The sequence below is a fragment of the Podarcis gaigeae genome (genome assembly GCF_964106915.1).
Source record: "Podarcis gaigeae genome assembly, chromosome: 13".
Taxonomy (NCBI): Eukaryota; Metazoa; Chordata; class Lepidosauria; order Squamata; family Lacertidae; genus Podarcis; species Podarcis gaigeae.
In genome coordinates, this window is record NC_139689.1 from 6064611 (window position 1) to 6090454 (window position 25844).

A 25844-nucleotide genomic window follows, 5' to 3' on the forward strand; every position below is an offset into this window, starting at 1 on the left:
AGAAGAAGAAGAAACCTCCACGGAAGGAAAGTCCACCGCCCTATCCCGCCCTAGGAGCACAGTAAACATCACCTGTTGAGCTTCTGACTGCAACGCAGCTGAAAACTCAGGGAGAAAACCATCACTTAAAAAAAATAAAATTCATAAAAAAAATAAAAACAATTCAGCATTGATAACAATGGGAAGATCAAGGACTCGCCTTCTCCTGCTGCTGCCACCGGGTTTTTAAGCAGCAAAGGGGGGCAGCGGCCCGGCGGGGAACAAGCACCCGCCGCCGGCCCTCCTTCCTGAGGGGACGCCAGAGCCGGGCAAAAAACGACGCATGGCGCCTGGCAGCGGCCTCCCAGCATGCCCCGCGCGCCGCCCCACCCAGCCGCCCCCAGCTCGCGGCCCCACAATGCAACGCGCGGGCAGGAAACCGGAAGGGAGGGAAGGAAGGAGGGCTGCTCCGTCCCAGCATGCCCCGCGCGAGGGAGCCCCGCCTCCCATCCCAGAATGCCCCCCGCGCGTCGCTTTTCACCTCCCCATGACGGGATCCCCAGGCGCTTTCTTGTCCTTTTCCCCGCCCCACTGTGTTGATTGACGGGAGCGGCGCCCGAGGGAAGGCACGGTTAAAAACACAATAAGGCAAAATAAACCCAAGAAATCTCTGAATAAAAATACGTTTAAAAATAAATAAATAGCAGGATTGTCTCTTTTATATATATAATATTTATTCCAAATTTTAAAAGTTACAAAAAAAAAGCAAGAACAATACCAAATACAAAGAAGGAAAAAAGAAAAAAAATACAACAGATAAACAAAAAAGAATAAAGATACATTCTCTTAATAAAAAAAGGAGGGAAAAAAGAAGAAAAAACAATATTAAACCTTTATATGACTTTTTGCTTTTACTTCTTTCCTTGCCCTCCTCACACCACCCAATTTTGTATTCTAGTTCAAATCATTGTTTCAGCACATCTTTCCAACCTAATTTTCATTTAAGTAATTTAATTTAAAATATTAAATTTTAACGTCCTCTCTTTCGTCAAATTCATCAACTCATTTTACTTAATCCATTATATCATTTCTACCAAAACAACCTAACTTTCTTTTTCCAACATCTTCCTAACATGCCTTAATTTTACAATATTTTTGAAGATATACTTTAATTTTTTTCCAATCTTCTTCCACCGACTCTTCCACTTGGTCCCGGATTCTGCCAGTCATCTCAGCCAATTCCATATAGTCCATCACTTTCGTTTGCCATTCTTCTCGGGTGGGTAATTCTTGTGTCTTCCAATACCTTGCGATAAGTATTCTTGCTGCTGTTGTAGCGTACATAAAAAAAGTTCTATCCTCCCTTCGCACCAATTGGCCGACCATGCCCAGGAGGAAGGCCTCCGGTTTCTTCTGGAAGGTATATTTTAAAAAAAATAAATAGCAGGATTGTCTCAAGCACACGCGCAGCCAGACATAATCCCAAAGTGAAATGAACCTGTCAATCATTATTTCCTCATATTTATTCATTTATTAAACTTATGGGTCGCTTTTTTCCCCTCCCCTTTTCCAAAAGTAACTCAGAGCAAACCTAAGAGCAGTAAATAAACAACACATACCTTAGAGCCAGCATAAATACAAAGCATGGAGGAAAATAGTGTTTAAAACATAATAAATAGCAAAACATAGTTTTAAAAAGTGTTTAAAGCATAGTAAATAGCAAAACAGTTTTTAAAAGTATTTAAAACATTAAAATAATTTACTAAAACATAGTAAATTATGATTTTGGCTCCCCTGGGAGTCAGTCCCATTGAACTTGGGGTGTGTGGCTTGCTTCTGAGTAATTCAGGATTGAATTGGGCAGTGTGTGTGTGTTTTCTTATATATATTTATTTTTGATAATGCAGCTGTAAAGATAGGATGTCAGGTGTAAAGATAGGATGTCAGCTGTAAAGATAGGATGGCCAGGTGGGCAATTTGAGCTCTGGTCTCCCAGGTACTCTAACCCCTACACCACACTGGCACTTCACAGTTGCTAGGTCCTCATCTTATTTTTAAATATTTTTATTAATGCTTATCAAAAGATATACAAAAGATCACATCCACTACAAAATATCCCTTTATAATGCACCAGAATAAAAAAAATACTTTTAAAAGCTAATCTGAAACAGAAGAGGAGCAAAAAGAAGAAAGAAGGGAAAGAGGAAAAGAAAAGAAAAGAACAGAGGCACAAACAGGAAAAAATAAGAAGGTTCTATGTCAGCGAAATATAGTATTCCCTCATTAATACCCAACTATTCTATTTTCTGGGGACGCGGGTGGCGCTGTGGGTTAAACCACAGAGCCTAGGACTTGCCGATCAGAAGGTTGGCGGTTCAAATCCCCGCAACAGGGTGAGCTCCCATTGCTCGGTCCCTGCTCCTGCCAACCTAGCAGTTCGAAAGCACGTCAAAGTGCAAGTAGATAAAGAGGTACCACTCCGGCGGGAAGGTAAACAGCGTTTCCGTGCGCTGCTCTGGTTCGCCAGAAGCGGCTTAGTCATGCTGGCCACATGACCTGGAAGCTGTACGCCGGCTCCCTCAGCCAATAAAGCGAGATGAGCGTCGCAACCCCAGATGTTGGGTTGAAATAAACGACAGACGAGTGGTGGGTGTCATATGGGAGGCATCTCCCAGGCACGTCTCGGGGAGTCTCTTTTATTGAATATTACAGCATTGCCACATATGTGCTCGTTGCTGATTGGTTAACACAGGTACAAAGCAAAGGTTAAAGGTAAAGGTAAAGGTACCCCTGCCCGTACGGGCCAGTCTTGACAGACTCTGGGGTTGTGCACCCATCTCACTCAAGAGGCCAGGGGCCAGCGCTGTCCGGAGACACTTCCGGGTCACGTGGCCAGCGTGACATCGCTGCTCTGGCGAGCCAGAGCCGCACACGGAAACGCCGTCTACCTTCCCGCTGGTAAGCGGTCCCTATTTATCTACTTGCACCCGGAGGTGCTTTCGAACTGCTAGGTTGGCAGGCGCTGGGACCGAGCAGCGGGAGCGCACCCCGCCGCGGGGATTCGAACCGCCGACCTTTCGATCGGCAAGTCCTAGGCGCTGAGGCTTTAACCCACAGCGCCACCTGCGTCCCACAAAGCAAAGGTTACCTATAGGCATTAATCATCAATAGATTAAAGGGTGGGAAAGAGAACACAGAATTGGACAGGCGTGAAAGCTTCCTTATTAAATTATAACTAGTGATAAATATGGCAAGACTTAAACAATTACTCGGTGATTAATATACAGCTTTCATTCGTAGATGTGGTCAACCAAGCACTAAGAACACGTCAGACTAAGAACAAGTCAGAATGCAATGTTTTCATGAACTCATGGTGAACTGAACATTCTAGGGTGATGCGCAGAAACAAAACTTTCCTTCACCCAGAGTCGGTCACGACTGGACCTAATGGTCAGGGGTCCCTTTACCTTTATTCTATTTTCTATAAGCCAATATTTTTCCAGTCTTCAAATCCAGAGGTCCTCATCATTCCTAAGAAGTTCTTTGTGTACAAAAGCAGTGGGTTCTTTTGTCTACAAAAGCCAGGGCCGCCACAAATCAGTTAGTCCTTAAGGTTACACAGGACTCCTTGTGTTTTTTGCTGTGACTCACTGCCACATTTTCTAGTACGTACCCCTGAGTAACTTGATGAATTCTGGGCCACTTCTTTTAGTGTGTAGAATTAAGCTTTCCTGCGATGCTGTGGCCACCCTCATCTTGGCATGCGAATGATAGCAGATATGAGGAAACGTGATTTATGCATCTGAAACAGAGCCATACAGTCGTTTCCCTGCTTGCTCCCCCTTTCCTTCAACCAGGATCCGGCACCGAATCTCTGGGGCAGAGACCTAGACACAGGTACACTAGACACAGGTACACCTGTAGTTCCTCCCAGGCTCAGAAACAGCAGATCCAGGTGTCTCATATTCTCTTCCCAAAAGAAGCCATTAATCTTGTGGCCCGGATGAAAATATATTAATTATAATTACAGGGTGTCGGGATTCTCTAGAACTCAGACAGATTTAGCCCCTGGGTGTTCCCAGCTTAAGGAATATAACTCATCATCCTAGTTCAACTCTTTTGTTTTCACTTATTTTGACCTAGTTCTGAGCCAGATTTCCCCAGACTGGGAAATCCGGTCACCAAGCGATGTCTGGCCAAAGAGATTCACAGCACAAGCCAAATACTCATCTCCTGAAAATATCTCATTGAGTTCTCTGAGGCTTACTGTTATGTGCCGTAATTAGGTCTAGGAACGCAGAGTCAGATGATAAATGTTATAGGACCATAGTGGCAAGATTCTGGATGCCACAAGGCTCTTCAGTGATTAAGAAGCAGCTCTGAAAAATAATGCTGTGTGACCATGTAACTTGGGGACTTGACCTCTCCTAAAACCAAGCCGTGTGAAGTGTGACTCCTCATTGCTGGAACTGGTAATTGTTGAAAATGTGTTTGAGAGTGTGAGCTTGGGTCAATGTTTACAGATGTAGGCTAACTCAGGTATGAATGAGTTTATGGATGTGATATTTGTGTGATTATTGAGAGACTGGAAATGTACTGAATAAACAGAATCTAATTTTATGGATTTTGATATTTTAATGATGATGATGATGATGATGATGATGATAATTTTATTATTTGTACCACCCCCATTTTACTGGGTTGTCAGTTTTAGCTTGTATTTAGTTTGTAATTGTTTTATATACTGTATTTTATTTTATTTTATTTTATTTTATTTTATTTTATTTCCTTTATAAACCACTTTGTAATCTTTTCTGATTAGAAGTGGTATATAAACATTTGAAGTAATAGTAATTCTCTTGACCCTGATGTTGGGAAAGATGGAGGGCACAAGGAAAAGGGGACAACAGAGGACGAGATGGTGGGACAGTGTTCTCGAAGCTACAAACATGGGTCTGACCAAACTGCGCGAGGCAGTGGAAGACAGGAGGGCCTGGCGTGCTCTGGGCCATGGGGTCACAAAGAGTCGGACACGACTAAACGACTCAACAACAACAATTCTCTTGGAAAATTTACTCCGTGCATGCTCAGAGGCATTGCATTTTTCAGTACATTACATATTCCCAAACCAGGTTCTGTCACTGAAAAGCTATTTTGAGGCTAAGCTCTGAAGAATGATGATCTAAGAGGAGGCCGGAAAATAAGTAGGGAAGAAGTAGGTTTGCCATTGATTTTGGTATATCTTGTGGTTTCTTCTCTGAAGAGGTCAAGGAAAGGTAAACTTTTAATATGCCTAAAATAGTCTCTTTTAGTTGCTGCAACATTTTTACTGTCAGCTTAACACTAGCACCCACCCACTAAAAGCAGCAATTATGAACAATTATTCACCCTTGGCAATGTCACACTCATGCTGTGTCACAGCAGGGAGGGCAGATTTCAGGTGAAAACTGGGACAACAGAAACTCATACTTTTCCAGAGAACTGTTGGGTTTCAGAAAACACCTGCAGGATCCTGTTGCTTTTAAACCATTCCTCACCAGAGCGTGATCCAAAAACTTTATTTCGGTGGTAGGGCTGACTTGTGGAGCCAACTACTTCCCTGCAAAGAACCCAGGAGCCCCTGCCCATACATTCTCCCTAATAATAATTACAACAAGTTTATTGTTTATACCCCACCCAAATGGCTGGGTTTCTCAAGCCACTCTGGGTGGCTTCCAGCAAAATATAAAAAAATAATAAAATGTCAGACATTAAAAACTTCCCCGAACAGGGCTGCCTTCAGATGTTTTCTAAAATCTGTGTAATTCTTTTATCTCCGACATCTGACAGGAGGGCGTTCCACAGGGAGGGTGCCACTGTTGAGAAGGCCCTCTGCCTGGTTCCCTGAAACTCCTTTCATCCTTAGCGATCATTTGTAGCCCAATAAGATGGGAGAAAAGCAATGACAAACCTAGACAGCATCTTAAAAAGCAGAGACATCACCTTGCCAACAAAGGTCCATATAGCTAAAGGTATGGTTTTCCCAGTAGTGATGTATGGAAGTGAGAGCTGGACCATAAAGAAGGCTGATCGCCCAAGAATGGATGCTTTTGAATTCTGGTGCTGGAGGAGACTCTTGAGAGTCCCATGGACTGCAAGAAGATCAAATGCATCCATTCTGAAGGAAATCAGCCCTGCGTGCTCACTGGAAGGACAGATCCTGAAGCTGAGGCTCCAAGACCACCTCATGGCCACCTCATGAGAAGAGAAGACTCCCTGGGAAAGACCCTGATGTTGGGAAAGATGGAGGGCACAAGGAGAAGGGGATGACAGAGGACGAGATGGTGGGACAGTGTTCTCGAAGCTACCAGCATGAGTTTGACCAAACTGCGGGAGGCAGTGGAAGACAGGAGTGCCTGGCATACTCTGGTCCAGGGGGTCACGAAGAGTCGGACACGACTAAACAACAAGAAGATTGTCTTCCATTGCATATGGTCTTAATGGTGTGTCTGTGACTGTGGAAGCCAATTCTGGATCCACACATCCTTCCACAGTGGGGATGTAGGTTTCCAGATGAGAGTTGATCACGGTGAGGGTTTGCCAAGCGTGCCTTCCTCTTAGCACGTTTCTCCCTTACGTCCTGAGTTCGAGTGTCTTCAAAGTCCACAACACCTTTGGTAAAGGCTGTTCAATTGGAGCGTTTGCAGGCCAGTGTTTCCCAATTATCCGTGTTTATACTGCATTTTTAAAAGAAGTGCCTTGAGAATGTCTTTAAGCCTCTTTTGTTGACCATCAGCATTTCGCTTTCCATTTTTAAGTTCGGAATAGAGGAGTTGCTTTGGAAAACCTCAGTGCCACTCCTCTGCTTGCAACCAACATGGGGCAGAGACTCCCTTCTCTAAACTGCTATTAGGAGCCACATAAAACAATTCTGATTCCTATAAATATTTATTTATTTTTAAAAATTATATACATATACCGGTGCATCATTAAAATACTGTGTATCACAGAGGCTTACAACAATATAAAAACACAAACTCAATAATAACGTCATAAAAGAAAAAAAAGAAATTAAAAGCAAAAAGAAAATGTAAACAAACATCAATAGACCATCGTGGAGGGTGTATACTGTTAATTGCCTGCGCAAGAGATCTTCCCACTGCCTTCCCTTTAAGAGAGAGGGAGGGAGGGAGGGAGGGAGGGAGGGAGAGCGCTTCCCCTTTAAGAATAGAGACGCTCCGTCCGCTCAGGAGGACTCAACTCGATGCTCCCCGAGCGGCAATGGTACGTTCTATTTACACACGCCCTCCTCGCTCCGCCCCAGTTGGACTCGCCCTCTGGTGCCGAGCCTTGCTTTGCTGTGCAGCTGCGGACGAGACCACGCGGCCCGGGACGCTTCCATATCCACCCCTCTCCTCCGTGCCGGGTTGGTATCGCCCCCTAGAGGCTTCTCGGATTAGCCCAGCGGCGCCTTTTCCTGAAACCCACCCTGCCCACCCCCGTGGGCCTTTTCGGGATGGTCTCGCCCCTTGGGAGCTTGGCCAGGTTTCCTTGGAAAAGACCATTTTCACCCCTGCCGAGGGGTGGGGAGCAAGAGGAGCAAAAGTGCTGGTGGTTTTGTTTTGATTTTGGCTTGCCTTTAACTGCATTTTCAGTGCATTGCTCAGGAAAGCAGAGGGATGATTGGTACACCCAGGAGGGAAGGCTGAAGGGGTGGCAGGTGCACAGAAGCCTTTCCCAGGCGACCCCTCCTGCTTGTTCCCATGTTGCGATTTAAAACGGGCAGGGCAGAGAGGGTGGCTGCTGGCTTGTTGGCCCAGAAAAAGGGGTGCCATGCTGTTCAAATAATGCCATTTTGCCTTGGGCTTCCAATCAGGCAAAGGGGTCTAGCGCCTTGCAGAGTTAGCCTGTGGAACTCCCTGCCACTTGAGGCACTGATGGCCAACTTGGATGGCCATAAAGCGGATTGCCACAAATTCATGGAGGAGAAGGCTGGTTGGCCGCTGTGAGAACAGGATGCTGGACTAGGTGGGCCGCTGGCCTGATCTAGCGGGCTCTGGAAACCCGCAAGCGGGACCTGAGCCCACGAGCCCTCTCCCCTCCTGCGGTCTCCAGCGATTGGTATTCAGCAGCATTCCCACCTCCTACCACCTGCTGGGTGACTGAGCCTAAAAGGGTAAAGGGACCCCTGACCCTTAGGTCCAGTCGTGGCCGACTCTGTGGTTGCGGCGCTCATCTCACTTTACTGGCTGAGGGAGCTGGCGTACAGCTTCCGGGTCATGTGGCCAGCATGACTAAGCCGCTTCTGGTGAACCAGAGCAGCGCACGGAAACGCCATTTACCTTCCCACCGGAGCGGTACCTATTTATCTACTTGCACTTTGATGTGCTTTCGAACTGCTAGGTTGGCAGGAGCAGGGACCGAGCAACGGGAGCTCACCCCGTCACGGGGATTCGAACCACTGACCTTCTGATCGGCAAGTCCTAGGCTCTGTGGTTTAATCCACAGCGCCACCCGCGTCCCCAACTGAGCCTACCCAGCCCTTATTATTTCCCATAATGCCCAGAGTGATGCCCAGGGCATTGTGGGCAACTGGAACCGTAGCTTGCCCCCGCTGCTTGGAGCGGCGCACAAAGCAAAGTTCATGGGGCTGGGGAGCATCAGTAGTTGTGGCCGCAACATCTGCCCATAGGTGCTAGGTGCCAGTGATGGTTTTGATACACTGCAAGGCAGCCTTCGCCAACCAGGTGCCCTCCAGGTGTTGCTGGCTGGCGCTGATGGGCGCTGTAGTCCAAAACCTCTGGATGGCAACAGGATGGCCAAAAGTCTCCATGGGGGACTGCCCTCTCGAACAATGTGTGCGTCATTCTTATCAGTTGCAGGCGACAAGGATACTCACATCCTCCCATAATGGGAAAACTGCTTTCTTCGTTTTGTTAGAGCGTGATGCTGATAAGGTTGCAGGTTCAATCCTAGCTACATATTATCGCATTGCAGGGAGTTTGGCTAGATCATTTTTTATTTTTTTCCTTCTTCTTGGTTTTCACATATTACTTTAAAATACAGATGTACCAAAGCCAACACCATTTCCTCCCCATCCCCCCATACATTTACATTCCTATTTCCTCAATCCATCATATTATTCTTTTCTCCTTCCTCCCACTTCCCTCTGCCCCCACTCGATTTCCTCCACACTATACAATTTACAATAATTTTTGCATTCTACACCCTTCTCATCTATATATTCTTATTATCTTTCCTTACTAATTTTTCTTCCATCTAGTACTTCACATTTTAATCTAGGCATAGCATATCTTTTTTTGAGCAATATTTTGTCATATATTAAATGCATCTTTGGGTTATTTGTGGGGCCTGCCAGGTGTTTTTACATGAGTAGAATGTGTGCTTTTATTTAGAATCCATCTCTGGGTTATTTGTGGGGCATAGGAATTCGTTATTTTTTAAAAATATATATATATAGTCTGGCCCCCCACATGTTCTGAGGGATGGTGGACCGGCCCCCTGCTGAAAAAGTTTGCTGACCCCTGGACTAGATGATCCTCAGGGTCCCTTCCAACTCTACAGTTCTGTGATTCCTGGCTATTCTTCCCTCACAGGACAGTTGTAAGGAAAACACGAGATGCCATTGTGTGGTCGCACCATAGCTGTCAAGTGTCCCTTATTTGGCGGGACAGTCCCTTATCCCAGCGCCATGTCCCGCTGCTGTCCCTTATTCATGAGGCTTCATTTGGCTGCTGGGTGGGCTTTCTGCCTTTGGCTCAGAGGGGCTCATACCTGTGCCCAGAAAATCCCTTATTTTGGCTGCTGGTCCCTTATTTTCAGATCTGTAAGCTGACAGCTATGGGTCGCACACTTAAAAGAACAGGAGCGAGTCCCGGGATTATAAGTGGTGGTGCAGTGGTTAGGGGTGTTGGTCCAGGACTGGGAAGGGCCAGTCGCTCTTAGCCTAACCTGCGTCACAGGGTGGAAAGAGATGGGGTGGCATTGAGAATCAAGCGTACCTTAAGCTCATTGGAATAATAATAATAATAATAATAATAATAATAATAATATTTTATTTATATCCCGCCCTCCCCAGCCAAAGCCGGGCTCAGAGCGGCTAACAACAATAAAAGCAACACAGTTTACATAAAATCACAATCAATTAATTGAAATGCATTCTAAAATCAACTCCTTCTAAAATAGAAGAGTGGGGCTTCAAATTGTAATAAAGAGGAAAAGAAATAGCATCTGAAGGTGGGCTCCATCACTGTCCTATCTTACTCACCTTCATTTGTTTTCCCCCAGGATACTTAATTAACTCCTCATTTTGCCTGTTGGAGTCATTTTTGCTGTGCAGCCAACATGGTAAGTAGGCATCAGAGGTTGGCGAGTCTTGTTCTTTCTGTGATCTCTCCTGGGCATATTCTATAGTCTTGTCATTATTTTATTTATTATTTACTGTGCTTATTTATTTAACAGAGTTTGGAGGTTGCTTAAGTGTAAATAAGAGTTTCTGTTCACAAAGAGAAAAGTCCAAAGTTAAAAGCAAGGTTTTTTGTGGGGGGGGTTAAAAAAAAATCAAAATATAAACAAAACCAAGAGATCCAAAATGCATAATAGAACTGAAAACTACATGTCAACTAAGCAGAAGAAAATTTTTGCTGTTGTTGTTTAGTGTTTAGTCGTGTCCGACTCTTCGCGACCCCATGGACCAGAGCACGCCAGGCCCTCCTGTCTTCCACTGCCTCCCGCAGTTTGGTCAGACTCATGTTTGTAGTTTCGAGAACACTGTTCAACCATCTCGTCCTCTGTCGTCCCCTTCTCCTTGTCCCTTCCATCTTTCCCAACATCAGGGTCTTTTCCAGGAAGTCTCTCTTCTCATGAGGTGGCCAAAGTCTTGGAGCCTCAGCTTCAGGATCTGTCCTTCCAGTGAGCACTCAGGGCTGATTTCCTTCAGAATGGATGCATTTGATCTTCTTGCAGTCCATGGGACTCTCAAGAGTCTCCTCCAGCACCATAATTCAAAAGCATCAATTCTTCGGCGATCAGCCTTCTTTATGGTCCAGCTCTCACTTCCATACATTACTACTGGAAAAACCATGGCTTTAACTATACGGACCTTTTTTTGGCAAGGTGATGTCTCTGCTTTTTAATATGCTGTCTAGGTTTGCCCTCGCCTTTCTCCCAAGGAGCAGGCGTCTTTTAATTTTGTGACTGCTGTCACCATCTGCAGTGATCATGGAGCCCAAGAAAGTAAAATCTCTCACTGCCTCCAATTCTTCCCCTTCTATTTGCCAGGAGGTGATGGGACCAGTGGCCATGATCTTCGTTTTTTTGATGTTGAGCTTCAGACCATACTTTGTGCTCTCCTCTTTCACCCTCATTAAAAGGTTCTTTTATTCCTCCTCACTTTCCGCCATCAAGGTTGTGTCATCTGCATATCTGAAGTTGTTGATATTTCTTCCGGCAATCTTAATTCCAGCTTGGGATTCATCCAGCCCAGCCTTTCGCATGATGAATTCTGCATATAAGTTAAATAAGCAGGGAGACAATATACAGCCTTGCCATACTCCTTTCCCAATTTTGAACCAATCAGTTGTTCCATATCCTGTTCTAACTGTAGCTTCTTGTCCCACATAGAGATTTCTCAGGAGACAGATGATCAGGCACTCCCATTTCTTTAAGAACTTGCCATAGTTTGCTGTGGTCGACACAGTCAAAGGCTTTTGCATAGTCAACGAAGCAGAAGTAGATGTTTTCTGGAACTCTCTAGCTTTCTCCATAATCCAGTGCATGTTTGCAATTTGGTCTCTGGTTCCTCTGCCCCTTCGAAATCCAGCTTGCACTTCTGGGAGTTCTCGGTCCACATACTGCTTAAGCCTGCCTTGTAGAATTTTAAGTATAGCCTTTGCTAGCGTGTGAAATGAGTGCAATTGTGCGGTAGTTGGAGCATTCTTTGGCACTGCCCTTCTTTGGGATTGGGATGTAGACTGATCTTCTCCAATCCTCTGGCAACTGCTGAGTTTTCCAAATTTGCTGGCATATTGAGTGTAGCACCTTAAAATTTTAAATAGCTCAGCTGGAATATCATCACTTCCACTGGCCTTGTTATTAGCAGTGCTTTTTAGCAGGCTTCAAAAAGAACATAGGGGAGGCACCTAACTTAAATGTCAATGGCCAGGGAGTTGCCGAATGTAAGAACTGCCTCGCTAAAAGATGGGTTCCTGTTTTCTCAACAGCACGGCAGGCTGAAGGTTAAGACGACAGAGGAGCAGGCGGAAGCCAAGCGCATTGAGCGGGAGAAGAAGCTGCGCCAATACGTGACGGCCACAAAAGCCATCTTTGAGAAGGTAAAAGGGATGGGCAGAGTCGTAGAGCAAAGAAGGCGAGGCAGGTCCAAAGACCTTCTTCTCTGCATTCTCCGTCCTTCTCAGACAAAAGCAGCCTTCACCCTGTCATGGATCTTATTTTTTTTTAAAAATTGATCAATTTCCACATAACAAATTAACAAACCATATAATCACATACATTGTTTTTCTCCCCTTTTTCCCCCCACCAAGGGTAAATATACATGTCAGCAGGTATTTCCCTCAGATGTTTCCCCCGACACTTGATTAGGTCTGTGTGTCCCCTGTCATGCTCCAGCCAAGCGATATGTCTAACAAACAAATTGTGAAAGGACCAAAGGTCGGGGGGGGGGGCGGAATGGAAGCAAGAAGAGTTACCGTCGATTGAAGAATGGAGGACGAAGTTAATGGACTATGCAGAATTAGATAAACTAACAGGAAGGATTCGAAACCGGCGAGACCAGAAATTCACAGAAGACTGGAGTAAATTTACGGACTATTTGAAAAGTAATTGTGAAGAACAGACGGCGTTTGTAGGGTTGCAAGAAGTTTTGTGAGGCGTATTATTAGAAGAATTGTAAAAATGGAGAAGGGCGAAGGATGATTTGTTAAGAGATGTAAAGGCAATATAAAGTTAAGAAATGCCTAAGAAGTGGTTAAAACGGTGGATCATCAGAGGTGCTGATGGAAGTCCAAAAAGATTGTATAAGTGATAAACTTTGTGGTACATTTTATAATTTATATGTTAAAATTAATAAAAAATATTATTATTTTTTTTAAAAAGGTCAGGGGGGAAACCCTGTTTTCTAGCCAAGAAGGCAAAAGGTCAGGGAAAACAGGCACAACCAGTGGCGTAGCGTGGGGGGTGCAGGGGGGGCCGGCTGCACCGGGCGCAACATCTGGGGGGTAGGGTTAGGGGGCGCAAATCCACGGGTTAGGGGGCGCAAATTACTTGCCTTGCCCCGGGTGCTGACAACCCACGCTACGCCACTGGGTGCAATGCTCCTTGCACGTCTGGTGCGAGGTTTGCCTTCGCAAAGCAGAGCGTTACCTCCACAAGCCGGTGGTTAAAAGTTGGCATAGAAGGCCCCTTCTGAATTTGGGCCAGTGACACTAAATAAAGAATCCTTTTCCCATTGTTGGACTTCAGCTTTGACAAGCACACGTCTGTTCTCTCTCTTCTCCTTCAGAGGAAATTGGGGCAGCTGGACAAGGAAGCCTTGGAGTTGACCAGTCAGATCCTGGGCGCCAACCCAGACTTTGCTACCCTCTGGAATTTCCGCCGGGAGATCTTCCTTCACCTGCAAGAGGAGTGAGTGGAGTCAGAGTAGCAGGGAGGGAGAGAGAGAGAGAAAGAGAGAGAAAGAGAGAGAGAGAGAGAGAGAGAGAGAGAGAGAGAGAGAGAGAGGAGGGGGTGAAATAGGGCGACAGGAGCTTTGTAAGCAAGGTGTGACTAAACACTCCTCATTAATCCAGAATGCAGCAGCTAGACTGGTGACTGGGAGCGGCCGCCAGGACCACATAACACCGGTCCTAAAAGACCTACATTGGCTCCCAGAACGTTTCCGAGCACAATTCAAAGTGTTGGTGCTGCTGACCTTGAAAGCCCTAAATGGCCTCAAAGGCCCAGTATATCTGAAGGAGTGTCTCCACACACATCGTTCAGCTTGGACACAGAGATCCAGCGCTGAGGTCCTTTTGGCGGTTCCCTCATTGCGAGAAGCCAAGTTACAGGGAACCAGGCAGAGGGCCTTCTCGGTGGTGGCGCCCGCCCTGTGGAACGCCCTCCCAGCAGATGTCAAGGAGATAAACAACTATCTGACTTTTAGAAGACATCTGAAGGCAGACCTGTTTAGGGAAGTTTTTAATGTTTGATGTTTTATGGTGTTTTTATTACAGTGGTACCTCTGGATGCGAACGGGATCCGTTCCGGAGCCCCCTTCGCATCCTGAGGCGAATGCAACCCGCGCCTGTGCGTCTGCGCATGCACAGCTCGCAATTCGCTGCTTCTGCGCATGCATGTGACGTCATTTTGAGCGTCTGCGCAAGCGGCGAAACCTGGAAGTAATGCATGCCATTACTTCTGGGTCGCCGCGGAGCGCAACCCGAAAACACTCGACCTGAAGCAACTTCAACCTGAGGTATGACTGTATTCTGCTGGGAGCCACCCAGAGTGGCTGGGGAAACCCAGCCAGATGGGCAGGGTATAGATAAATTATTGTTGTTATTATTAATATTATTATTACTATTATCTCCTCTGTGCCAGGACCCCAGAGGAGATGCAAGCCCTCTGCAAGGCTGAGCTGTCCTTCCTGGAATCTTGCTTGCGGGTCAACCCCAAATCCTATGGGACGTGGCGGCACCGCTGCTGGGTAATGGAGCACATTCCGGAGCCGGATTGGGCCCGTGAGCTGGAGCTGTGCAGCAAGTTCCTGGAGAGCGACGAACGCAACTGTAGGCCTTTTCCTTCCTCCTCACCTCGTTTCGTTTCTAACGCCATATACCGTATTTTTTGCTCTATGGGATGCACTTTTTCCCTCCTAAAAAGCAAGGGAAAATGTGTGTGTGTCCTATGGAGCGAATGCAGGGGGGAGGCAGGTGGGAAAAGCCCCCAAGAGCCGCACACAAGCTCCGTGCTCTTGTGGGCTTTTCCACAGGAGGGAGAAGGGACTGACTGGCCGCATCAGTCCCTTCTCCCACCTCCCAGAAAAGCCAGGAGAAGCCGCGATCTCTTTAAAGGAGTTGCGTGGCTTCTGCCGGTTTTGCGGGAGGTGGGTGAATCCCCCCACCTCCCAGTAAAGCCAGGAAAGCCCTGCGCAGCGTCTCCCTCCCGGGAGGGAGAGGCTGCACGGGGCTAAAGGGGAAGCCAAAACAGCGAGCGGGATCCATCCTGCTCGCTGCCTTGGCTTGTGCCATAGCCGCGCGCAACCCCTCCGGCAGGGAGAGGTTGTGCGCAGCCTGTACGCTGCTCTTTGGGGCTGGGGGGGGGGAGATTTTTTTTCTCATGATTTCCCTCCCTAAAAACTGGGTGCGCCCTATGGTCCGGTGCACCCTATGGTGCGAAAAATACGGTATCTGCCATGGGTGCTTTAGCTGAGATTCTCCACTGCAGGGAATCTGACTAGACGGCCCTAGGGGTCCTTTCCAATTCTTACCATCCCATGATGGCTCATTCCTGCCCCTGACTTTCCGCAGCCTGTAAAAGAAAACGATTGTAAAATTGCCTCCGAGTAACTCTTCATACTTTTTGTCCCCCAAACGAAGCCATTATTCACCCTCAACACCCTTTCCATCATTACTAGGTTTAAGGTGTGATTTAGCTCGTAGCTTTCTTTTTTTATATAATATTCTTTATTAGTTTTTACAAATAATTTCCAAAAGTCATATAACATACTTTCTTATACAATATTTTGGACTTTCATCAACCGCATCTGAAGAGATTTCCATCTTTATCACTTAATCCACATTTCTTAATTTCTCTATTACTTTTAATTATCCTTAACTAATAGCTCTCTTCATAATCTTCTCTGCAATATTTCGCATAATCCTCCTTACAAAACTTCTTGCAGTCCTACTAGCGTAATCTGTTTGTTACAACTGCTTTTCAAATAATTCAAATATTTACTCCAGTCCTCTGAGAATCTCTGGTCCCGCAGGTTTCTGATCCTTCCTGTCATTTTATCTTAATTCGGCGTAGTCCATTAATTTCTTTTGCCATTCTTCTTTCGTCGGTAATTCTTCTTATTTCCACATCTAGCTCCTAGTTTTCACACCTCAGTTTCTCCCCCCCCCTTTCTTTTTTTGGGTTCTCCTTTAATTATTTTTATTTTATTTTATTTTGACAAAGTAATAACCATAAATAAATAAGAATAAAAACGTGCACCCCGCCACCGAGACAGTTCCATTGTAACTACCCAACCTCCCAAAATTCCAACACCTCTTGCGATGGTTTGACCCCTTTCCATTTTAACAGTTCAAATTCTACAAACACCCTCAATATCTCCTCAAAATCATTTCTCCTGCATATTCCCCGCCTTACCTTAATGGCACATGTTAATTTATCATTCATAGCTGCCATATTTTTCGCCCTATAGGACGCACTTTTCCCCCTCCAAAAATGAAGGGGAAATGTGTGTGCGTCCTATGGGGCGAATGCAGGCTTTCGCTGAAGCCTGGAGAGCGAGAGGCGTCGGTGCGCACCGACCCCTCTCGCTCTCCACGCTTCAGGAAGCTCTGCGCAAGCCTTGCGCGCCCGGCGGGAGGTCCCGCAGGGCGTGCGAGGCTTGGAGCGGCAGCCTGCAGCCCGAAGCATGGGGCGCCCTCCGGAGGACGCCCCGTGCTTCGAGCAGGTGTGCGCAAGCCTTGCGCGCAAGGCTTGGGGCGGCAGCCTGTTCTGGGGTCGGAGGAAGCTCGGGCTTCCTCTGCCCCAGCCCCACGGCTGGGGGGGGGAAATAATTTTTTTTTATTCATTTCCCCCCCAAAAAAACGTGGTGCGTCCTATGGGCCAGTGCACCTTATAGGGCGAAAAATACGGTATATCTCACACCTCTTTATACCATTCTTCCATTTTATATTCTGCTTGCCCCTTCCACTTCCTAGCTATAATAATTTGTGCAGCTGTCATTTTCTAACACTGTCTTCCATCCAACCAACAATCGCCACGGCAGGATGAGAGAGAGATGATGGTAATTCCTTTACACTGATCACCTGCCCCCTTAAGATGCTTGCACAGCTGAGAACAAGGTTGCCCGAGAGAGACTGCCTCATAATCCCTTATATACCCAGCCGGTCACACTGTTCTGCAGGAGATTTTCCCTCTTAAAAGTCTCCACAATGTCAGATGCTCTCTCTCCCCAGTAACCTGGGAGCCGGGCTTTTGGTTCAGTGGAACAGTCCAAACATGACACACCGCCTGACAGTGTGGTGTAGTGGTTAAGAGCGGTAGTCTTGCAATCTGGGGAACCGGGTTCGCATCTCTGCTCCTCCCCATGCAGCTGCTGGGTGACCTTGGGCCAGTCACACTTCTCTGAAATCTCTCAGCCCCACTCACCTCACAGAGTGTTTGTTGTGGGGGAGGAAGGGAAAAGAGAATGTTAGCCGTTTTGAGACTCCTGAAGGGGAGTGAAAGGCGGGATATCAAATCCAAACTCCTCTTCCTCTTCTTCTTCTTCTTCTTCTTCTTCTTCTTCTTCTTCTTCTTTTTCTTCTTCTGGAGCAACTGAATATATTTTAAGCCAGAGAAAAGCATCTCTGCTTTTGTGTTCCTTTTGTGTTGCTCTTCAATCTTGTGTGGGTTTTTTCCAAAAAAAAAATTATTTGTTTTCCAATTTATAACATACAAAAAAATTAAAAACAAACAAACATTTTCTCCTTGCTATAATGATCCCACTTTTGTTAACATTGTTGAATGACTTCCTCAAATCCCCCTAGCTGAGTTTCCCTATAATCGATTGTAACAGTTTTCCGAAACTATTTTCCCATAAAATTTACTTAGTCAGTCTTTCTTTCTTCTCATTTTAACATTAACAATAGTATTTTACAACATCACGAATTGAAATCCTAGGCCTGTCTGGTACTCGCAAGGAATTCTGTTTATGTTATCTTAACATATTTAGCTAAATAATCTTTAAATTTCTTCCAATCCTCTTGGTAGTCCTCCTCCCTCTGCTCACAGTCTGTTCTTCATTCTTGTGTGCTCTCATTTTTCCAAAAACCATAGCTGTCTCGAAGGGTATGTCTCTAAATCGCCTTTTGACGTATATTTAGCAGGCTCTTCTCATGCTTTTAAGAGTCCCAGGACCTGTGTGATCAGATAACCAGCTAATAATAATAATAATAATAATAATAATAATAATAATTTATTATTTATGCCGCACCCATCTGGCTGGGTTTCCCAAGCCAGAGTGCCTTTGGGGAGGAAGGTAATTGGGCAGGCTGACCTTTGACCCTCCCGCCCCTCTTTCCCCTTTCTCTTTCCTGTCCTCTGCAGTTCACTGCTGGGACTACCGGCGCTTTGTGGTGCGGCAGTCTCAGGTCGCCCCCCAGGACGAGTTGGCGTTCAGCGACAGCCTCATCACCCGGAACTTCTCCAACTACTCCTCCTGGCACTATCGCAGCCACCTCCTCCCGCAGCTTTACCCCGATGCCCAACAGCAAGGCCGTATCACAGAGGAAATCCTGCTGAAAGGTAGGCCTGGAAGGAAATCACAAACTCCTTAACCGGGCTGCGTGGAAATGGTTCGGTGTTCCTCCTATTGTTGGGTTGGCATGGGAGGAGTCCCCATAGGGAGGCATGCTGTTGTTGGTTTGAAAAGCATTTTTATCCCGCTCTCCAGCTGGAAAAAAAAGGCTCTCAGAGTGTCTATTGGTGGTAAGTCCTGTTTGCAATCTAAGAGACACCACACAAGAGGAAAAGGGAACTGGGAGGGAGGAGGAAAGAAAGCAAGCTTGGGCACTACAGTGGTACCTCGGGCTACATACACTTCAGATTATATACGCTTCAGGTTACAGACTCTGCTAACCCAGAAATAGTGCCTCAGGTTAAGAACTTTGCTTCAGGATGAGAACAGAAATCGTGCTCTGGTGGCGCAGCAGCAGCGGGAGGCCCCATTAGCTAAAGTGGTGCTTCAGGTTAAGAACAGTTTCAGGTTAAGAACGGACCTCCGGAACAAATTAAGTACTTAACCCGAGGTACCACTGTAGCTCCCACCAAATAGAGATCTTGTCGATTATTGATCACAGGCTCCTTAAACTGCTGTGTCACATTGGATAATAACTGGGATAGCTCAGTTGGTAGAGCATAAGGCTGTTAATCTCAGGTTCATGGGTTTGAGCCCCACTCTGGGCAAAAGATTCCAGCATTGCCGGGGGTTGGACTAGATGACCCTCGCGGCCCCTTTCCAACTCTACAATTCTATGACTGCATCAATAGGAGTATAGCATCTAGATCAAGGGAAGTAATAGTGCCACTGTATTCTGCTCTGGTCAGACCTCACCTGGAGTACTGTGTCCAGTTCTGGGCACCACAGTTCAAGAAGGACACTGACAAACTGGAACGTGTCCAGAGGAGGGCAACCAAAATGGTCAAAGGCCTGGAAACGATGCCTTATGAGGAACGGCTAAGGGAGCTGGGCATGTTTAGCCTGGAGAAGAGGAGGTTAAGGGGTGATATGATAGCCATGTTCAAATATATAAAAGGATGTCACATAGAGGAGGGAGAAAGGTTGTTTTCTGCTGCTCCAGAGAAGCGGACACGGAGCAGTGGATCCAAACTGCAAGAAAGAAGATTCCACCTAAACATTAGGAAGAACTTCCTGACAGTAAGAGCTGTTTGACAGTGGAATTTGCTGCCAAGGAGTGTGGTGGAGTCTCCTTCTTTGGAGGTCTTTAAGCAGAGGCTTGACAACCATATGTCAGGAGTGCTCTGATGGTGTTTCCTGCTTGGCAGGGGGTTGGACTCGATGGCCCTTGTGGTCTCTTCCAACTCTATGATTCTATGATTCTATGACTGAATGAAAGTTACAGCGCTCCTGGGATCTTTGGAAATGGAGAGAGAGGGATTGAGAGGCTCTGAATGGTCTTGTTGTTTTATTTCATTTATTTATTTCATTAAATTTATATACCACTTGACTGTAAAGCAAAAGCAAACTCAAAGCTGTTTACACAAATAATATAAAAATGAGATAATCAGTTTAAAAAAGCAACACTTGGAAGCAACTATCTAAAACCTTCTAAAAAGCAACAACGTAAAAGCACATGTCAGTGTTCCATTCCGGTTGCTCTGTCCCAGCTCCTGCCAACCTAGCAGTTCAAAAGCACACCAGTGCAAGAAGATAAATAGGTACCACTGCAGTGGGAAGGTAAACGGCGTTTCCGTGCGCTCTGGCTTCCGTCACGGTGTCCCGTTGTGCCAGAAGCGGTTTAGTCATGCTGGCCACATGACCCTGAAAGCTGTCTGTGGACAAAGGCCAGCTCCCTCAGCCTGAAAGTGAGATGAGCGCCATACCCCATTGTCAAGTTTAACCATCCAGGGGTCCTTTGCCTTTACCTCTTGTTGTTTTTTTAGACTTGGCTAAACAAAAACAGCCTCCAAGAAACCTACAGCGAAGGCACCTGCCTGATGTCAATAGGTTCCAAAGTTTGAGTTCTGCCTCCCAATTTCTTACCAATTTACTGGTGCAATCAGCGTCCGTGGCACTGAACAAAGGACAAGTGTCAAGGGCCCATTCAGAGATGCTTGCAGTCTGAAATAGGCCTTTTCTGCTGCCTCTGATGTTTTTAACTGGCTATTGAAATTAAGACCTGCATGCAGAGCAGTCTCTCTGCCACTGAGCTACATCCTTGGCTCAAAATATTAGCCTGCCTTGTCCACTGCTAAGCACTCCTTCTTCCTGGTTTCCCGGCAGGCCTCATCCAGCAAGCCTCTTCTTTTTTCTTTTTTTTTAAATTTTATTAATATTTTTATTAAGTACAAATTAGAAAACATACATATTCACAACAAAAGAAAATACAAAAGAGAAAGAAAATACATCTAACCAAGGGGGAAAATATTAGAGAATATTTTGTCTCTTTTCATATTTACGGTTATTTATATCTCTATAAGAGACGCGGGTGGCGCTGTGGGTAAAACCTCAGCACCTAGGACTTGCCAATCGTCAGGTCGGCGGTTCGAATCCCCGTGGCGGGGTGAGCTCCCGTCGTTCGGTCCCAGCACCTGCCAACCTAGCAGTTCAAAATCACCCCTAAGTGCAAGTAGATAAATAGGGACTGCTTACTAGCGGGAAGGTAAACGGCGTTCCGTGTGCTGCGCTGGCTCGCCAGATGCAGCTTGTCACACTAGCCACGTGACCCGGAAGTGTCTCCGGACAGCGCTGGCCCCCGGCCTCTTAAGTGAGATGGGCGCACAACCCTAGAGTCGGACACGACTGGCCCATACGGGCAGGGGTACCTTTACCTTTTTTATACCTCTATAAAATGCTATTCACAATAAAGCAGTGAAATGAAAGATATCAGAAAAAAGAACAAAGAAAGAATAAAGAAGTAAAAGAAAAAGATCACCAGCAAGCCTCTTCTTATGGCAGCTGGCAGCTTTCGGGCTGAGATTTCTCTCTGGGGCTGATGGGAGTTGTAGTCCTACGACGCCCAGAAGCCTGCCAGCTTGAGCAAACCTGCTTTGGGAGCGAGGGCAGCCAAGGTTCTTGGGCCCTGTTCCCAGTTTTGGAAGAGGAGGCTTTGAAAACAGGTGTGGCCCTTTCACCAAGGGCTCCAGAACTCTTCCCCCCCGCAAGCGCTGGCGGGGAGTGCGAGTCCGTGAATCACAGCGGCCGTCCCCTCTTGACAGTCCTGGGCACATCGAAGGCAGTGCACGGCGATGACTTCGGCATGAGTAAAAAGTGTACACAGGGATTCTTCCCCGGAGACCCAGCCCTCACCTGGGCAGGTGAAATTCCAAGCGGATCAGATGGAGGCGTAACCCCTCTTTGCCACTCACGGCCTGAAGTCTCCCGCAGCCTGAGAGACAGCGCTGGGGCGTGGGAGCCTTGCCTGGAGCCAGCTCAGCCAAGAGAGAGACAGAGATGAGGGTGGGTAACTCCCTGCGGCTCAGAAGGAAGGATTCAGAAAAGGAGCAGTCACGAACAAGGGGCCGCCCAGACGGATGCAGATCTCTATGCTAGGTGGTTTTCTCCTATCCTAGGCTATCTCCTGTTCTTTGCCTTTCATGGTGAAAAGGCAACAAGCACGAGGCCCAGGCGATGTATTAATACATCACTCAGGACTGGTTTGAGGGCCAGAGCAAGGTGGCAGTATATCACGAGTGTGGGACACGGGCGGCGCTGTGGTCTAAACCACTGAGCCTCTTGGGCTTGCCGATCGGAAGGTCGGTAGTTTGAATCCCCGCAACGGGGTGAGCTCCTGTTGCTCTGTCTCAGCTCTTGCCAACCTAGCAGTTCGAAAGCACGCCAGTGCAAGTAGATAAATAGGTACCACTGTGGCGGGAAGGTAAAAGGGGTTTCCGTGTGTTCTGGTTTCAGTCACGGTGTCCCGTTGCGCCAGAAGCGGTTTAGTCCTGCTGGCCACATGACCCGGAAAGCTGTCTGTGGACAAACGCCGGCTCCCTTGGCCTGAAAGCGAGATGAGCACTGCAACCCCATAGTCACCTTTGACTGGACTTAACCGTCCAGGGGTCCTTTAGGTAAAGGTAAAGGGACCCCTGACCATTAGGTCCAGTCGTGGCCGACTCTGGGGTTGCGGCACTCATCTCGCTTTAGGGAGCCGGCATACAGCTTCCGGGTCATGTGGCCAGCATGACTAAGCCGCTTCTGGCGAACCAGAGCAGCGCATGGAAACGCCGTTTACCTTCCCGCCGGAGCGGTACCTATTTATCTACTTGCACTTTGACGTGCTTTCGAACTGCTAGGTTGGCAGGAGCAGGGAGCGAGTGACGGGAGCTCACCCTGTCGCGGGGATTCGAACCGCCAAACTTCTGATCGGCAAGTCCTAGGCTCTGTGGTTTAACCCACAGTGCCACCCGCTTCCCTCCAGGGGTCCTTTACCTTTACCTAATTATATCACGAGTGAAACCTTCACTACCAGCTTCTGGTGCACTAAGTGAAAACCAACCGCAGTCTGCTTTTAATTTAACAATAAAAACAATTGGGGAGCCCCCAGCATAACCTGCGGAGGCCAGAAAAATTTGCTTAGGAATGTCGCAGTTCAGGGCAGGGGACGATCTGGTCCCAGAGGTGGACGTTATCCAAATCCCGGTGTAGTGGTTAAGAGTTTCAAACTAGGAATGGAAAGGCCCACATTCAAAGCTCGCTGGATGGCCTTGGGTCCCCCCCTTTCATCCTGACCTTCCTCGCAGGTTTATTGTGAGGTTGAAGCAAGGAGGAGGGGAGAACCCCACCTATAGCCCTGAGCTGCTTTTGAGAGACGGCAGGATTAAAATGCAATTATTCTTGACAATCCCGTGCAGAGAGGCTGGCTTTTCCCCATGCAATCTAGTCTCGATTCTGCCCCTCCTCCTTTCGGCTGGTCTTTTGTGGTGCCTGCGGACCCACACCCACCCCACTTAAACGAAGGATCAAGAGATGAACAAAAGCCAAACCACTGCATCTTTGCGGTTTCTGCTTTGTCATGGGCCAGCAAGAAACTCTGGGTGGTTTCTACAACTTGGAAGTTTCAGTTTATGAGGGAAGGCAAATAATCAGGCTGTTTTGGTATGGGGCAGGACTGGGGGGGGGGGGGGGAGGCAGAGGAGGCAGGCACAAACTTCCAACCCCAACAGGTGAGCTTCAAAAAGTCCTTGGAAAAGTCAGCTGTCTCTCAAGCATTTTTATGAAGGTTTTTAATATATATATATATATATATTAAGTGGTATATAATTGCTTTCAAGGTTCTCAGCCATTATATACAAGGTGTGACCGGAAAGTTCGGTGAATGGTCACAGAAATCGGACAGCGAAAAATATTCGAACATACAGGTCTTCAAAGTAGGCCTCCTCTGATACAACGCACCATTGACAACGTTCGTGGAACTGTTGGAAACTTCTGGAGAAGTCCTCTTTTCGTACTGCTTTCAGTTCTCTCGTCACAACAGCTTGGACGTGTGAAATGTTGGGAAATCTGTCCCCTTTCAGTGCAGATTTCAGTTTTGGAAAAAAATAAATCTGGTGTGGCCAGATTGGGAGAATATGGAGGGTGGGACAACTCAGTAACCTCAGTAACTATTTCATGCGGAATATACAATTCTTCCGCCGTCGTTCGGAAGCACAAACACCGATCCCGCATCAATAAGTCACAAACTCTGTCAACATTTGCCGCCCTTCACAGAAATATTTAAACCACTCATACGCTGTCTTTTGAGTTACAGCTTCATCTCCCTGCACAATTGTGAGCATTTTGTGGGTTTCTGATGCCAATTGCGTGTTTGAATATTTCTCGCTGTCCGATTTCTGCGACCATCCACCAAACTTTCCAGTCACACCTTGTATTTAAAGCACGTCCTCCCCCACAAAGAATTCTGGGAAGTGTAGTTTTCACACACACAACCCAACAGAGCTGCAATTCCCAGCAGCCTTAACAAACTACAGTTCTCAGACTTCATTGGGTGCGTGCTTTAAATGTATGCTGTGTACATAGCCTTAATTTTTTGAAAAAAAGAAAAACTCTCTTCATCACAAATGGCAGTCCTTTCACATCTCCTGTCAGAGAAGATTTTTTTCATTGTCTTTTAATACACCAAATTTTCCAGTAGATAGGTTTCGTGTTGTTGTTTCTCAAGCTGCTCTTGAGCGTTACCTCCCGTTCTATGTTGGAGATTTAATCCCAGGATTAGTCTCCGGCGTACCTGAAACGTGAGTAATAACTTTTGTAGAACAAGCATGGAGCCAGCGCTGTCTTCACCAAGGGCTTTTAAATAGAAAAAAACTATTTATATGCAGCTTGTATACAAGAAATGTAATATAGGAAAGGTAAACACAGGCAGAACTGTAAAACCCAGGCTGTAAAACTTAGCTGAGAAATTCTTGCTGGAATAAATAAAAAAAGGATTCAGTAGGTTCAACAGGAATCCATGCAGCCAAGTCATGAGACCACAAAAAGTGGCTCCCCCAGGCTTCTGGTTGTGCTCTGCCTTAATGGAGGCAGCCCCCACAACAGTGGGAGGTGGTTGGCGGAGGAAAAACAAGGATGGTTGAGGCTAAATCTTCCTTGCAAATTCCCTCCAGGGACGGGAGGAAAGGACTTCACTTGCAGTTGGTGGTCCTTAGGTAAAAAAGGTAAAGGCCCCCCGACGGTTAAGTCCAGTCAAAGGCAACTATGGGTTGCAGCACTCATCTTCGCTTTCAGGCCGAGGGAGCCGGCGTTTGTCCACAGACAGCTTTCCGGGTCATGTGGCCAGCATGACTAAACCGCCTCTGGCGCAACAGGACACCATGACGGAAACCAGAGCGCACAGAAGCGCCGTTTACCTTCCCGCTGCAGCAGTACCTATTTACTCGCACTGGTGTGATTTTGAACTGCTAGGTTGGCAGGAGCTGGGACAGAGCAATGGGAGCTCACCCCATTGCAGGTATTCAAACCACCAACCTTCCGACTGGCAATCAATACTAGAAACTTGAACCTGGACCCCGATTTGGAGATACTGCTGTGGGGTCCACCACATAAAAATAGAAATAAGCTCCATTCTCCTCAAAATATAACTTCAAAAAGAACAAGTTGAGGTAAAACAACTCCATTGTAGGTTACACAAACACTAAAATAACCTTTGAATATTCGCTAAGATGAAATGTAGGCTGCAGACAAAAGTGAAGAACGCTCTCCTGTATTATCCTCAGAGATCAAATGCCCACCGAAAGTAATAACCCTATAAATAATAATTAATTAATTAATTATACCCAGACACATTTCAACATGAAGTCCGCCTCAGTGGCCAACCTTTGTAAGGTTGTCAGCTTCTGTATAAAAACTCGTAATTCGAGTAGATGTAAAATGTATCCAAAGTCAAGACCGTGAAATCCTTTTTTAGTTCTTAATT

General features: G+C 46.6%; 2 protein-coding genes across 11 annotated transcripts in view; one reads left to right on the plus strand and one right to left on the minus strand.

Annotated features, from left to right (window-relative positions):
- The window catches only part of NOP9 (NOP9 nucleolar protein), a 55027-nt gene that overhangs the window by 26967 nt on the left and 2216 nt on the right, over positions 1-25844 (minus strand). Inside the window, exon 1 of one of the 7 annotated variants that reach the window (XM_083706596.1) lies at positions 73-496. The exons of 1 other annotated variant lie outside the window; for it this stretch is intronic. In XM_083706596.1, coding sequence (XP_083562722.1) covers positions 73-122 — 50 coding nt within the window. In that variant the 5' untranslated portion in view covers positions 123-496. Of the gene's footprint in view, positions 1-72; positions 497-25844 lie in introns of those variants that run through there. 5 more of the 7 variants (XM_083706597.1, XM_083706592.1, XM_083706598.1 and 2 more) reach the window with 5 other exon arrangements.
- Positions 7262-25844, plus strand: part of RABGGTA (Rab geranylgeranyltransferase subunit alpha) — a gene marked incomplete at its 5' end in the record, with an annotated part of 40307 nt that continues 21724 nt past the window's right edge. Inside the window, 6 exons of one of the 4 annotated variants that reach the window (XM_083706781.1) lie at positions 7262-7384; positions 10267-10326; positions 12201-12311; positions 13499-13620; positions 14575-14762; positions 18298-18495. In XM_083706781.1, the coding sequence (XP_083562907.1) occupies positions 10324-10326; positions 12201-12311; positions 13499-13620; positions 14575-14762; positions 18298-18495 (622 nt within the window). The other 3 variants (XM_083706783.1, XM_083706782.1, XM_083706780.1) reach the window with 3 other exon arrangements.